This window comes from Bos javanicus, chromosome 3 (genome assembly GCF_032452875.1).
Source record: "Bos javanicus breed banteng chromosome 3, ARS-OSU_banteng_1.0, whole genome shotgun sequence".
NCBI classification, from domain to species: domain Eukaryota; kingdom Metazoa; phylum Chordata; class Mammalia; order Artiodactyla; family Bovidae; genus Bos; species Bos javanicus.
This window is the reverse complement of record NC_083870.1, coordinates 82,966,464-82,979,061: the sequence shown is the minus strand read 5'-3', so window position 1 is coordinate 82,979,061 and position 12,598 is coordinate 82,966,464. Positions and strand designations below refer to the sequence as shown.

General features: G+C 36.6%; 1 protein-coding gene across 4 annotated transcripts in view; it reads left to right on the top strand.

The window, feature by feature from the left end:
• Positions 1-11,995, top strand: part of ATG4C (autophagy related 4C cysteine peptidase) — a 95,995-nt gene extending 84,000 nt beyond the window's left edge. For all 4 annotated transcript variants that reach the window (XM_061411746.1, XM_061411745.1, XM_061411747.1 and 1 more), the window contains one exon: positions 10,847-11,995. In XM_061411746.1, the coding sequence (XP_061267730.1) occupies positions 10,847-11,014 (168 nt within the window). In that variant the 3' untranslated portion in view covers positions 11,015-11,995. The remainder of the gene's footprint in view (positions 1-10,846) is intronic.
• Positions 11,996-12,598: the final 603 nt, after the last annotated feature.

Sequence of the window (12,598 nt, the reverse complement as noted above, 5' to 3'; positions counted from 1 at the left end):
GGAATGCAAAAGGAGGAAATCAAGAGATACCTGGAGTAACAGGCAAATTTGGCCTTGAGGTACAAAGTGAAGCAGGTCAAAGGCTAACAGAGTTTTGCCAAAAGAACGCAGTGGTCATAGAAACACCCTCTTCCAACAACACGAGAAAGACTCTACACATGGACATCACCAGGTGGTTGATACCGAAATCAGATTGATTATATTCTTTACAGCCAAAGATGGGGAATCTCTATACAGTCAGCAAAAACAAGACCAGGAACTGACTGTGGCTCAGATCATGAACTCCTTATTGCCAAATTCAGACTTAAATTGAAGAAAGTGGGGAAGACCACTAGACCATTCAGGTATGACCTAAATCAAGTCCGTTACAATTATATAGTGGAAGTGACACATAGATTCAAGGGTTTAGTCTGATAGAGTGCCTAAAGAACTATGGATGGAGGTTCATGACATTGTATAGGAGGCAGTGATCAAGACCATCCCCAAGAAAAAGAAATGCAAAAAAGCAAAATGGTTGTCTGAGGAGGCCTTGCAAATAACTGAGAAAAGAAGAGAAGCTAAAGGCAAAGGAGAAAAGGATGAATGCCTCTTTGAATGTAGAGTTCCAGTGAATAGCAAGGAGAGACAAGAAAGCCTTCCTCAGTGATCAATGCAAAGAAATGGAGGAAACACTAGAATAGGAACAAATAGAGATCTCTTCAAGAAAATTAGAGGTACCAGGGAAGCACTTCATGCAAAGATGGGCTCAATGAAGGACAGAAATGGTATGGACTAACAGAAGCAGAAGATATTAAGAAGAGGTGGCAAGAATACACAGAAGGATTATCCAAAAAAGATCCTCATGACCCAGATAACCATGATGATGTGATCACTCACCTAGAGTCAGACATCCTGGAATATGAATTCAAGTGGGCCTTAGAAAGCATCACTATGAACAAAGCTAGTGGAGGTGATGGAATTCCAGTTGATCTATTTCAAATCCTGAAAGATGATGCTGTGAAAGTGCTGCACTCAGTATGGCAGCAAATTTGGAAAACTCAGCAATGTCTCCAGAACTGGAAAAGGTCAGTTTTCTTTCCAATCCCAAAGAAAGGCAATGCCAAAGAATGTTCAAACTACTGCACAATTGCACTCATCTTACATGCTAGCAAAGTAATGCTCAAAATCCTCCAAGCCAGGCTTCAACAATACATGAACCATGAACTTCCAGATGTTCAAGCTGAATTTAGAAAAGGCAGAGGAGCCAGAAATCAAATTGCCAACATCCATTGGATCATTGAAAAAGCAAGAGACTTTCAGAAAAACATCTACTTCTGCTTTATTGATTATGCCAAAGCCTTTGACTGTGTGGATCACAACAAACTGTGAAAAAATTTTTAAAGAGATGGAAATGCTAGACCACCTGATCTGCCTCCTGAGAAATCTGTATGCTGGTTAAGAAGCAACAGTTAGAACTGGACATGGAACAACAGACTGGTTCCAAATTGGGAAAGGAGTACGTCAAGCCTGTATACTGTCACCCTGCTTATTTAATTTATATGCAGAGTACATCATGAGAAATGCCAGCCCAGATGAAGCACAAGCTGGAATCAAGATTCAGGGAATCAATGTCAGTAATCTCAGATGCACAGATGACAACGACCTTTATGGCAGAAAGCAAAGAAGTAAAGAGCCTCTGGATGAAAGTGAAAGAGGAAAGTGAAAAAGTTGGCTTAAAACTTAACATTCAGAAAACTAAGATCATGGCATCTGGTCCCATCACTTCATGGCAAATAGATGGGGAAACAATGGAAACAGTGACAGACTTTATTCTTTTAGGCTCCAAAATCACTGCAGATGGTGACTGCAGCCATGAAATTAAAAGACACTTGCTCCTTGGAAGAAAAGTTATGGCCAACCTAGACAGCATATTAAAAAGCAGAGACATCATGTTGCCAACAAAGGTCAAAGCTATGGTTTTTCCAGTGATCATGCATGGATGTGAGAGTCAGACTATAAAGATAGTGAGCGCCGAAGAATTGATGCTTTTGAACTGTGGCTTTGGAGAAGACTCTTGAGAGTCCCTTGGACTGCAAGGAGATCCAACCAGTCAATCCTAAAGGAAATCAGTCCTGAATATTCATTGGAAGGACTGATGCTGAAGCTGAAGCTCCAATACTTTCACCACTTGATGTGAAGAACTGACTCATTTGAAAAGACCCTGATGCTGGGAAAGATTAAAGGCAGGAGGAGAAGGGGACGACAGAGAATGAGATGGTTGGATGGCATCACTGACTTGATGGACATGTATTTGAGCAAGCTCCGGGAGTTGGTGATGGACAGGGAAGCCTTGTGTGCTGCAGTCCATGGGGTTGCAAAGAGTCCATCATAACTGAGCGACTGAACTGATGCAGTTTTGTAGGGCCATAGTCAGTAACTGCTGGACTCCAGACCAGGAGGTTTGATGGTGTCCCCTGGATGACAGTTACAAAAAGTGGGGCTCTTGACAGTGTCTAAGCTCCATCCTGGGGAGTCTTGCTGAACTGTAGTGAGGCTACAGGAGTGCTCAGGGATGGTGTCTCCCTGCCTAATTGCCCTGGGAGTGCCTCCTTTGCCTGTATATTTGAGGGTTACTAAAGCCAGTCCCTTGGGATGAAACTCTAGTTAAGTAAATAGGCCTTTTTACAGGAAGACAGGGTAGTGTTTCAGTCTCCTCTCTGTGTAGTACTCTGGTGGTGGTGGCCTGTGAAGAAATGTGTGTGTGTGTGTTAGTTGCTCAGTCGTGTCCGACTCTTTGCGACTCCATGAACGGTAGCCCACGAGGCTCCTCTGTCCATGGAATTCTCCAGGCAAGAATACTAGAGTGGATTTCCATTCCCTTCTCCAGAGGATCTTCTTGACCCAGGGATCGAACCCTGGTCTCCTGCATTGCAAGCAGATTCTTTACCATTTGAGCTACAGGGAAGTGTCTAGTAATATTTATTTCCTTGAAGCCTGTTTTTGTGTTTTATTGTTATATAATTTAACCCTATACATATTTTAAATTCCACAAGGTGTTATTTTTTAAATAGTCAGTGTTATCCTTTGTGATGCCCTTCAATCTTTCCTGTATTACTTTACTTCCCTCTGGGATCATTTTAACTTCTTTCTGAACAATTCCTTTACTGTTTCTTTTGTGCTATTTGCTGGTGATAAATTCACTCAGTTCTTGTTTAATGCATTTTATTTCGTCTTTATTAAAAATTGGAATAATTGCATCCTTATAGAAAAGTTGTAAATATAATACAAATAATTTTTTTCTGAGCTGTTTGAGAGTAAGTTACCGACATGATGCCCCATACTCTTGAATAATTGTGCAGTTCCTACATTCTCTTATCTGACTACTGTGAAAATGTAAGTGTTCATCACTCAATCGTATCTGACTCTTTCTGACCCCATTGACTGTAGCCACCGGGCTCCTCTGTCCATGGAATTCTCCAGGCAAAAATACTGGAGTAGGCTATTTCCTTCTCCAGGGGATCTTCCTGACCTAGGGATTGAACCCAGGTCTCCTGCTTTGCAGGCAGATTCTTTACTGACTGAGCCACCGACCAAACAATATCAGCAACAACATAATGTTGTTCACTAATCACATGGTATACTATGATTACGTTTCTTTTTTCTCTAAATTTTATTTTCTTGGAGTAAATACTACCTCTCCCCTTTTTATTTCCTTTGCACATACTGAGTTGTTGTTTGTGGTTCTTTAGTCACTAAGTCATGACCGACTCTTTGTGACCCCATGGGCTGTAGCCCACCAGGCTCCCCTGTCCATGGAATTTCCCAGGCAAGAATTCTGAAGTGGGTTGTCATTTCCTTCTCCAGGGGATATTCCTGGTCCAGGATTGAACCCATGTCTCTGGCATTGTAGATGAATTTTTTTACCACTGAGCCACCTGGGAATCCCATACTGACTGATATTTCTTTTAATTTTTTACTCATATCTGTCAAGTACCTAGCAGCAAATTTTTCATGAATATAAATGTAAGAAAATACATCATTTTCTTCTTTCCTTCTTTTTTCTGGAGACTTTTCTCTCTCAGTTTTCTCTTGGCTGCAGTCTTCTTTCTTCTCTAGACTTGATGCAGAATTGTCTGTTTGGAACTCCCTGATGCTGCCTTTCTGCGTTGGATCCCCTATCTTCTGAATCTTTATTTAGTTTAATCCCTTGTTTTGCTGAAGCATGGGCTTCCCTCATAGCTCAGTTGGTAAAGAATCCGCCTGCAATGCAGGAGACCTCGGTTTGATTCCTGGGTTGGGAAGATCCGCTAGAGAAGGAATAGGCTACCCACTCCAGTATTCTTGGGCTTCCCTTGTGGCTCAGCTGTTAAAGAATCCGCCTGCAATGTGGGAGACCTGGGTTCAATCCCTGGGTTGGGAAGATCCCCTGGAGAAGGGAAAGGCTACCCAGTCCAGAATTCTGGCCTGGAGAATTCCATGGACTATACAGTCCATGGGGTCACAAAGAGTCAGACACGAATGGGTGACTTTCACTTTCATTTTGCTGAAGCACAGTTTCTAGTATGAAAGCATACTTTCAAAGAAAAGTATGAGTAGATGATAAAGTTTTTGAATTCTTACACATCTGACCATCTTTATCTTTTCATTTATTGATATTATATAGAATTCTAGAATGGAATAATCCCCTGCCTCCTGTCCCACCAAACGTTAGAAACATTGCTCTGCTCCCGTCTAGCGTCTAATGTTGCTGTTGAGAAGCTTAATGTCACTGTGGATTATTTTCCTCTGAATGTAAACATTTTTTTCTTTCTGAAAGTTTTCAGATTTGAATCCTGACTCCACCATCTCATGACTGTATACCTCTGGCCTCACTGGTTAACCTCTCTGTGCATCAGTGTTCTCATGGAATGAAAATAACAATAGCTACCTCTCTCAGTAGCATCATTATGAAAATTAAATGATTACTAGATTAGTACTCTGTAGGTACTATATAATGTGTTAGCTATTACTAATTATCCCTAGTATTCTAAAACTTCATTATGTGTCCTGGTTTATTCCTTTTCCTTGAGTCTTGTTTCCTTCCAGTCTGAGAAGAAAAAATTTTTAAGTAGATATAGCATTATTTCCTATCTTTTGTTTTCTTCATTCTTTCTTTCTGGAATTTTTATGATATGGTTGTTGGATCCTCTGAATTGTCCTCTGATTTTCCTGTATTTTTTTTCCTTTTATTTTCCTTGTCTTTATCTTTTTGTATTAGGAGATTTTCTCCATCTTTTAATGCTTTTGTTTTTAAATTTCAATCATGATATTTACATTTCTGGGAGTTATTTATGTTTTTCTATTACTCATTCTTCATGGGATTCTTTCATTTTTTAATGGGTGTATTATCTTCTCTTCTCCCCCAAGGAAATTAATTATAGTAATTTTGAAATTTTCCTCCATTTCCTTTGCTTTTTATGTTCCCTTCCTGTTGGATCCTTTTTGTTTGGTTGGTTTTCTATTTTTTGTTTTAATCTTCCAATTTTCCATTTGATGCTTTCCTCCAAATGACTGGTGATCTTCTGTGTCTGTTTATACTTGAAAGTGGGACACTAAAGAGCTGAGTAGATGTTCCCTGTGTTTGAGTATGGCTTTTTAGCTGGTGACCTTCATACTAAGGTGATCAGGTGATGAGCCTTACTTTTTACTAGGTGACCCCCAAGTGTTATTAAGTGGTAATCTTTTCTCTAGGGTTGTTTTATTTTTTTTTCAGAGAAAAAAATCTACCATCTCTCTGTAGAATGTATGTTGCCTCTCTGTGCTCCCAGAGCAGGAAGTGAAGATTGCTGAGGTCCCTGTGGTTTAGTATTTTAGACTGTCACTTAATCCCTCAACTTTTATATTCATCACTCAGCCGGGTATATTAGAGTACATGTATTTATTTGATTTTTCTAATATAAGTCTTTATTTTCTTGTATGTAGATGGTTAGTTCCTGGTGGCTCAGATGGTAAAGAATCTGCCTGCAGTGCAGGAGACCTGGGTTTGATCCCTGGATTGGGAAGATTCCCTGGAGGAGGACATGGCAACCCACTCCAGTATTCTTGCCTTGGGAATCCCCGTGGATAGAGGAGCCTGGCAGGCTGCAGTTCATGGGGTTGCAAAGTGTCAGACACGACTGAGTGACTGAACACAGTAAGGGCTAAAAGTTCAACTACAGGGATTTAAGATTGAGTAGTGAGGGAGCAGAATGGAATTATCATCACATGTACATTTAACTTCGGTTCAATGGTACGTATTTGTGCATGTGTACTTCTTATTTCATATTGTGCATTGCTGTATACCACACCATATTGTACACTTATACATGTTACTAAACATGGTTGTATACACAGAATTATGCACAACACCCTTTAAATAATTTAAAGACTTTTTGAAGGTAATTTTTTTATTACATTTGATTTTCACATTAAGACCTGACTTTAGAACCTACCCCCTACATAATATGTACCTCCATCGTGGTCATCATGGACCACATAGGTACAGACTGCTGTGCGCTGGGTCTGATTTGACATGTGTGGTGGCAGAGACTTGCAGAAAAAGTTCTGGGGCTAGGGAGAAGGAGTCATCTGGTTCTCTTTCTGTTCTTACTTTACAACTGCTAGCTTTATGATGGAAGAAATTACTTGATTTTTGTCCTCCAGGTTTTTCCTTTGTAAATTCTGAAACCCACTAATTTAGCACATAGGAAAAATTATATAAAATATTTGACCTCTTAAAAAGACATTTATGATTTGCCTTTTCGACAATCAAGCCTCTTCAGTGTATCTTTAGCTGTCTTATTAAACTAGAACAGAAGACTTGCCTGTTCTAAAGATATTGTTGAGTAAACTACTGAACTGCTTTAGAAATATAGCTATGGGAAGTAAATCCAGTTAGCTTAAATTAAAAACAAACGAACAAACTTGGTTTTCTTCTCACTGTATAAGAAATACATATTAGAAATTTTGGAAGATAAAAGTATAAAAAAAATCACCATTAAGTCTTTCATTCAGAGATAACTGTTAATATTTTGTTGTATTTTCTTCAAACTTCTTAAAGTACGTGTTTAAAATTATTTTAACAAAACTGAGATTAAATTTTATATCTAGTGTTATATGCTGTTTTTCCTTTACCATTATATAATAGTTATTTCTCTAAGTTATTAAATAACTTTCATTATCTTTATTTTGTATATTATCTCAATTGATATAATACCCCAAGTCATATAGGTAACCTAATGTGGAATTTTTTTGGTGTAGATTTTATATTATCCATTATGGAGGGACCTTAATGTTTTGACAGTGCCTCCTATTTTGTAGTATAAAAAAGAAAACTAAACTTTTCCCTTCTGATAGATGTTTAAATCAATGATTATTCTTTTAAAAAATCTGAAAAATTTTTGATATGGTACTTAGAACTTTGAAAGGCTTGTTGATAAGGCAGTGTCTCAGTAATTCATTTTCAGTTTATCTCTTTTTGCTGTTATGTCATCTTGGAAAAACAGTTTAAATCCTTTGGGTCTCAATTTTCCCATTTATAAAATGAGAATAAGCTAGATAATTTAAATCTCCATTGGCATTTTTATTTTTATTTGTCCTAAATTTACTTCTTCCTATTATATTATGTTTATATTTGTCAGTTTATCACTTAACATTGCTCAACTCAACTGTGTGTGTGTGTGTATGTAAAAATGCGTGTGTGTGTGTCTGTGTATATATAGAGAGAATCACACAGTATATAGTGTATATAGTAATTTTCTCCTGTCTGGGTGTACCACAGTTTATCCACTCATCTATTGAAGGACATCTTTGTTGGGTTTCCAAGTTTTGGCAATTATGGATAAAGCCACCAAAAACATTGTGTGCAAGTTTTTTTTATGGTATAAGATTTAAACTTATCTAAATAAACCAAATTTTCATTTACACACTTTTTTCCATTTATTTTTCATCTTCTAGTCTTTAAAAATGTTTAAACCTAGAAAAGTTAGAAAATGTAATTCTCAAAGCCTGAATCAATAAATACGGATGCTGCTGCTGCTGCTGCTAAGTCGCTTCAGTCGTGTCCGACTCTGTGCGACCCCACAGACGGAAGCCTACCAGGCTCCCCCGTCCCTGGGATTCTCCAGGCAATGAGGCCTTATAAAATTTGATTAATTTTAGGGTGCTATCAGTTTTATACCATAATTTATGTGTCACTGAAGAACAAAGAAAACAACCCATGATAAGGAAAAAGGGACCCAATTAAAAAGCTAGGACACTGCAAGTCTACAACTTAGGTAAATATAAAATTAAAAGGGAAATAAACTTTCCCACAGAAAAGGACAGAAAAGCTTCCACTTCTCAACCTTGGCACTGAGTCAAGGGAGTTAAAAAGAACTTCCCTGAGAATTTGAATTGTAAGCCAGTACTGATTCAGGTTTTCAGCCTGAATTCATGCTGCAGTATTGTACAAAACCGGAGAAGGCAATGGCACCCCACCCCAGTAATCTTGCCTGGAAAATCCCATGGACGGAGGAGCCTGGTAGGCTGTAGTCCATGGGATTGCTAAGAGTCAGGCACAACTGAGTGACTTCACTTTCACTTTTCACTTTCATGCACTGGAGAAGGAAATGGCAACCCACTCCAGTGTTCTTGCCTGGAGAATCCCAGGGATGGGAAGCCTGGTGGGCTGCCGTCTATGGGGTCACACAGAGTCGGACATGACTGAGCGACTTCACTTTCACTTTTTACTGTTAGGCATTGGAGAAGGAAATGGCAACCCACTCCAGTGTTCTTGCCTGGAGAATCCCAGGAACAGAGGAGCCTGGTGGGCTGCTGTCTATGGCATCGCACAGAGTCAGACACGACTGAAGCGACTCAGCAGCAGCAGCAATGAGGCCTTACATTGCAAGTGGGTTTGCAAAAGTAGGTGCATTTTATAATTAAAGGACTGGGAGTTCCTTTCTAACATTTTGCCTTGGGGCACAGATTTGAATTTTAGTTAATGTACAACTAATAAACCTAAATGACTTAATTCTTGATTTTGAAAGAAACGATGAAGAGATGATAATGTTAGCTCTGTTATGTTGAATTAAAAATGATGCAATGATACCTGCCTATTAGATACTGGACTTTTACAAGTGACATTAAATGAATATAAAATGATAACAATTTTGGCTTGTATTCCAACCATTGGCTGGAGGTGAAAGATGCCAGCTCCCTCTGTCTCTTTTTCATTTCCACATTTTTGCCCTTCTCTCTCCCATTTTTTTAGAATATAAATTAAATTTGAGAATAAAAAGTAGGATCACAATATGAATTTATAGGATCAGGTTTTCATCACATCTGGCTTTTTAAGTACTTGATTGTTTTTAAATGGTTCATTTTCAGTGTTAGAAAATGTATTTCACATTAACTGTCTGATTGAAATATTTTAAATTTAACATTGTATCATATCCTAGGGCTACCTATTTATTTTAGCCTTGTTTCAAGAGAATCTGTAAATGTAATATATAAGAATTTGATGAGCCTTCATTTGAATATCAACATTTGAGAGAATTTAGTTTTTGCTCCTAAAATTATCCTTAAACAAGTTATATTTAATTGATTGTGATTAATGATGTATAAATACTATTGATATTTTTTCAGCATTCTTTGTAACTCACATAAATTTTCCAGAATCTTTCTTATAAGCCCTGATTACCAATAGAAATGTTTATTTCTATAAAAACATTCTTCACTCAAAAATTTTTATTCACTTCAAAATTTAAATTGTTTTAATTTTTAAGTAGACTGTTTAACAGAAAGACTTAAATGGTTTAGAATGAGTTAATTGACTTGTCAGTGAATCCCAAATTAACAGAGGTTATATAAAGGTTGTTGGTGTTCCCACAAAATTCCAGGTATTACTTATTTTACTTCCATATTATATAACATAACTTTAGAAGGTAATATGTAAAGTGTGGATTATTGCAGTATATACAAACACTGTTTTTGTATTGACTAGATTATTGCAGAAATATATTTTTTAAAATGGAAGTCTTTGAAAAGACCAAACTTATTATTTTGGTCTTTTAAATAAAACTTGTTTATTTTAAAAAATAACTTTTCATTGCTTTTTGTCATCCTAACTTTTCTCTGAGGTAAGGAGATTGGATATCTTTTGCCCACTTTTATAAATGAGGTATGGGGAGGGAGGTGGGAGGGGGGTTCAGGATGGGGAACATGTGTACACCCGTGGCGGATTCATGTTGATGTATGGCAAAACCAATACAATATTGTAAAGTAATTAGCCTCCAATTAAAATAAATAAATTTATGTTTTTTAAAAAAAGAAAAAAAATAAAAAATGAATACCTAAAAAAAAATAGATGAGGTAGAGTGATTTGTCAAAAGTCACATCAAAGTAAGTTGTAGAATTGAGATTAGAGTGGATATTTTTGACTTAGTTTAATTTTTTTTTTTTTTGCATTATGGTACTAAACAGTCATTCACAGTATTTTGCCATAATCAGTGATACCGTTTTGTTTCACTGTCTATTACAGGAGATAAATCTTAACTCACTAGTAACTCTTCAAACAATGTGACCAGAAGACTTTACTTTGGGGGGCTTGGGGTAGGAATGATAATATACTTAATTTTTGATGGTCTAATCCTAATGAGGAAGTAGGTATTTAGCTGGAAATAAACCGTACAGTAAGTACTGGTCAACTTTTGTCTTTTAGCCAGAACAGTAAAGCAGTAGCACTGGGTAAATGTCACTGGGAGAAGCTAACAGGAGCAGTTCAGGGCTAGAACTTTAGATTTCATCATGTGGTCCTGCTGTGCGCTATTGCATCCAATAAGGGATTCTTCTGTACTTTCTGTTACAGATGCTGAAAATTTCTTCTAAGGAGAAATATCCCTTATTTACTTTTGTAAATGGTCATTCCAGAGACTATGATTTTACATCTACTACAACCAACGAAGAAGACCTTTTCTCAGAGGATGAAAAGAAAAGAATAAAAAGATTTAGCACAGAAGAGTTTGTCTTGCTGTAAAGAATAGCACATTTGTGCTTGATGAGAAGAAATCCTTTGAAGGTGGAAAAATGAAGAGAAACAAGTACATTCAAAACTGGTTTATTTTCACCAGTATCTTAATTTTATATGTTCTTTTAAACAAAAGAGCATTTGAAAATATACACATTTTAAAGATATTTTTCTGAAAGAGAAATGATTTACTGAATCCTGATTTCTAATAAATATTAAGTGATTCTGACCACATTCCTATTTCCCTGAAGTTCTGCTAATGATAAATCTACCTTAACTGCAAATCTTCTAGTCTTCAAATTCTTCCACTGGGGTCCACTATTCTCCTGGAGGTTTTCCGGGATTGGGCCCCCCAAATGGCATCACCCAATAGTTTCAAAAGCTTCAGTTTATACTAATCACCAGAAGACCAGAGAAAGAATCTTAAGTGCTGCCTAAGCCCCCTGATATTAATGCAACCAAAGGACACTTTTGGATATATCTTGATATATTAAATAGTAATTTTTAGCTGTGATATGATACAATTATATGAGAATTTTGAGTTAAGGTAATACTTAACAGTATGATTCTATAACGGTTTTTTATTTTGCCTGCTGTTAGCCTTCTCTGAGGAATAAAGGTAAAGTATTGGTTTCCCCACAGATTTAAAGGTTATATTACTAATAACAACTACATCTAATCAAAGCAGATAAAGGCAAAATTGTTTGTTTCCTATCTCAAAAATGAAATTTATGGAAACTTGACTTATTATACAGTTTTGAAATCTAAAGATAAGTACCAAGAAAGCTATCATTAGATGTTCTTCTATGTGATTTTTGCTATTTGTATAAATCAGTGTGGTGGTGTTTAGAACTGAGACCATCTATAAGGTAAATCTGCCTTAAGTGTATTATGTATTATTAAAGACAAATTTGTAATAATAAAAATATGAGTTACTATTGAGTCAGGTTTACAAAGTAAGTACTTTAATAAAGATATAAGAACATAAAATACCTTTGTTTTGGTTTTAATGGGATTATTTTAATCCTTCACTTGAAAAATCATTGTCTCAAATGAATCCTGTTTATTTATAATGAAGGCAAATATTGTTGCTTTGAAAGCAAAATATTAACTTATTTTATGAAGCTTCCATGTTTTAGTGTGAAAAAGTGACTCATAAAGACATAAAATTCTGTATCATTTAAACTCATTGATTTTTTTTTTTCTCCGTCAGGAAGCCTGTTTGTTAGGTTTAGAGTTGCATGCAAAACAGAAACAGAGAGTGGGCAGATAGATTGCTTTGGTATGCCCGATGAGAGAGATCAGGTTTGGCATTTCCCAGTGAAGATAGTTACTGAATTGAAAAAACTATCAGAAATCTAAAATTTTCCTTTATCCTAGATGAAATCTGGACAAGTTAAGTCTAGTACTGATTTTCCTAGTATGCAAAAGTAGTATAGGTACAAGAAGCCAGTGGTACACCCGGTTTTATACAATGCAGCTTTATACATGATTTTTTACACTCTAGCTCCTTCATCTAAAGTATTACAGTTGGTTATTCCTACATACCTGCAGTAGTCACAGGATTCTACCAATATAACAAACACATCAGAT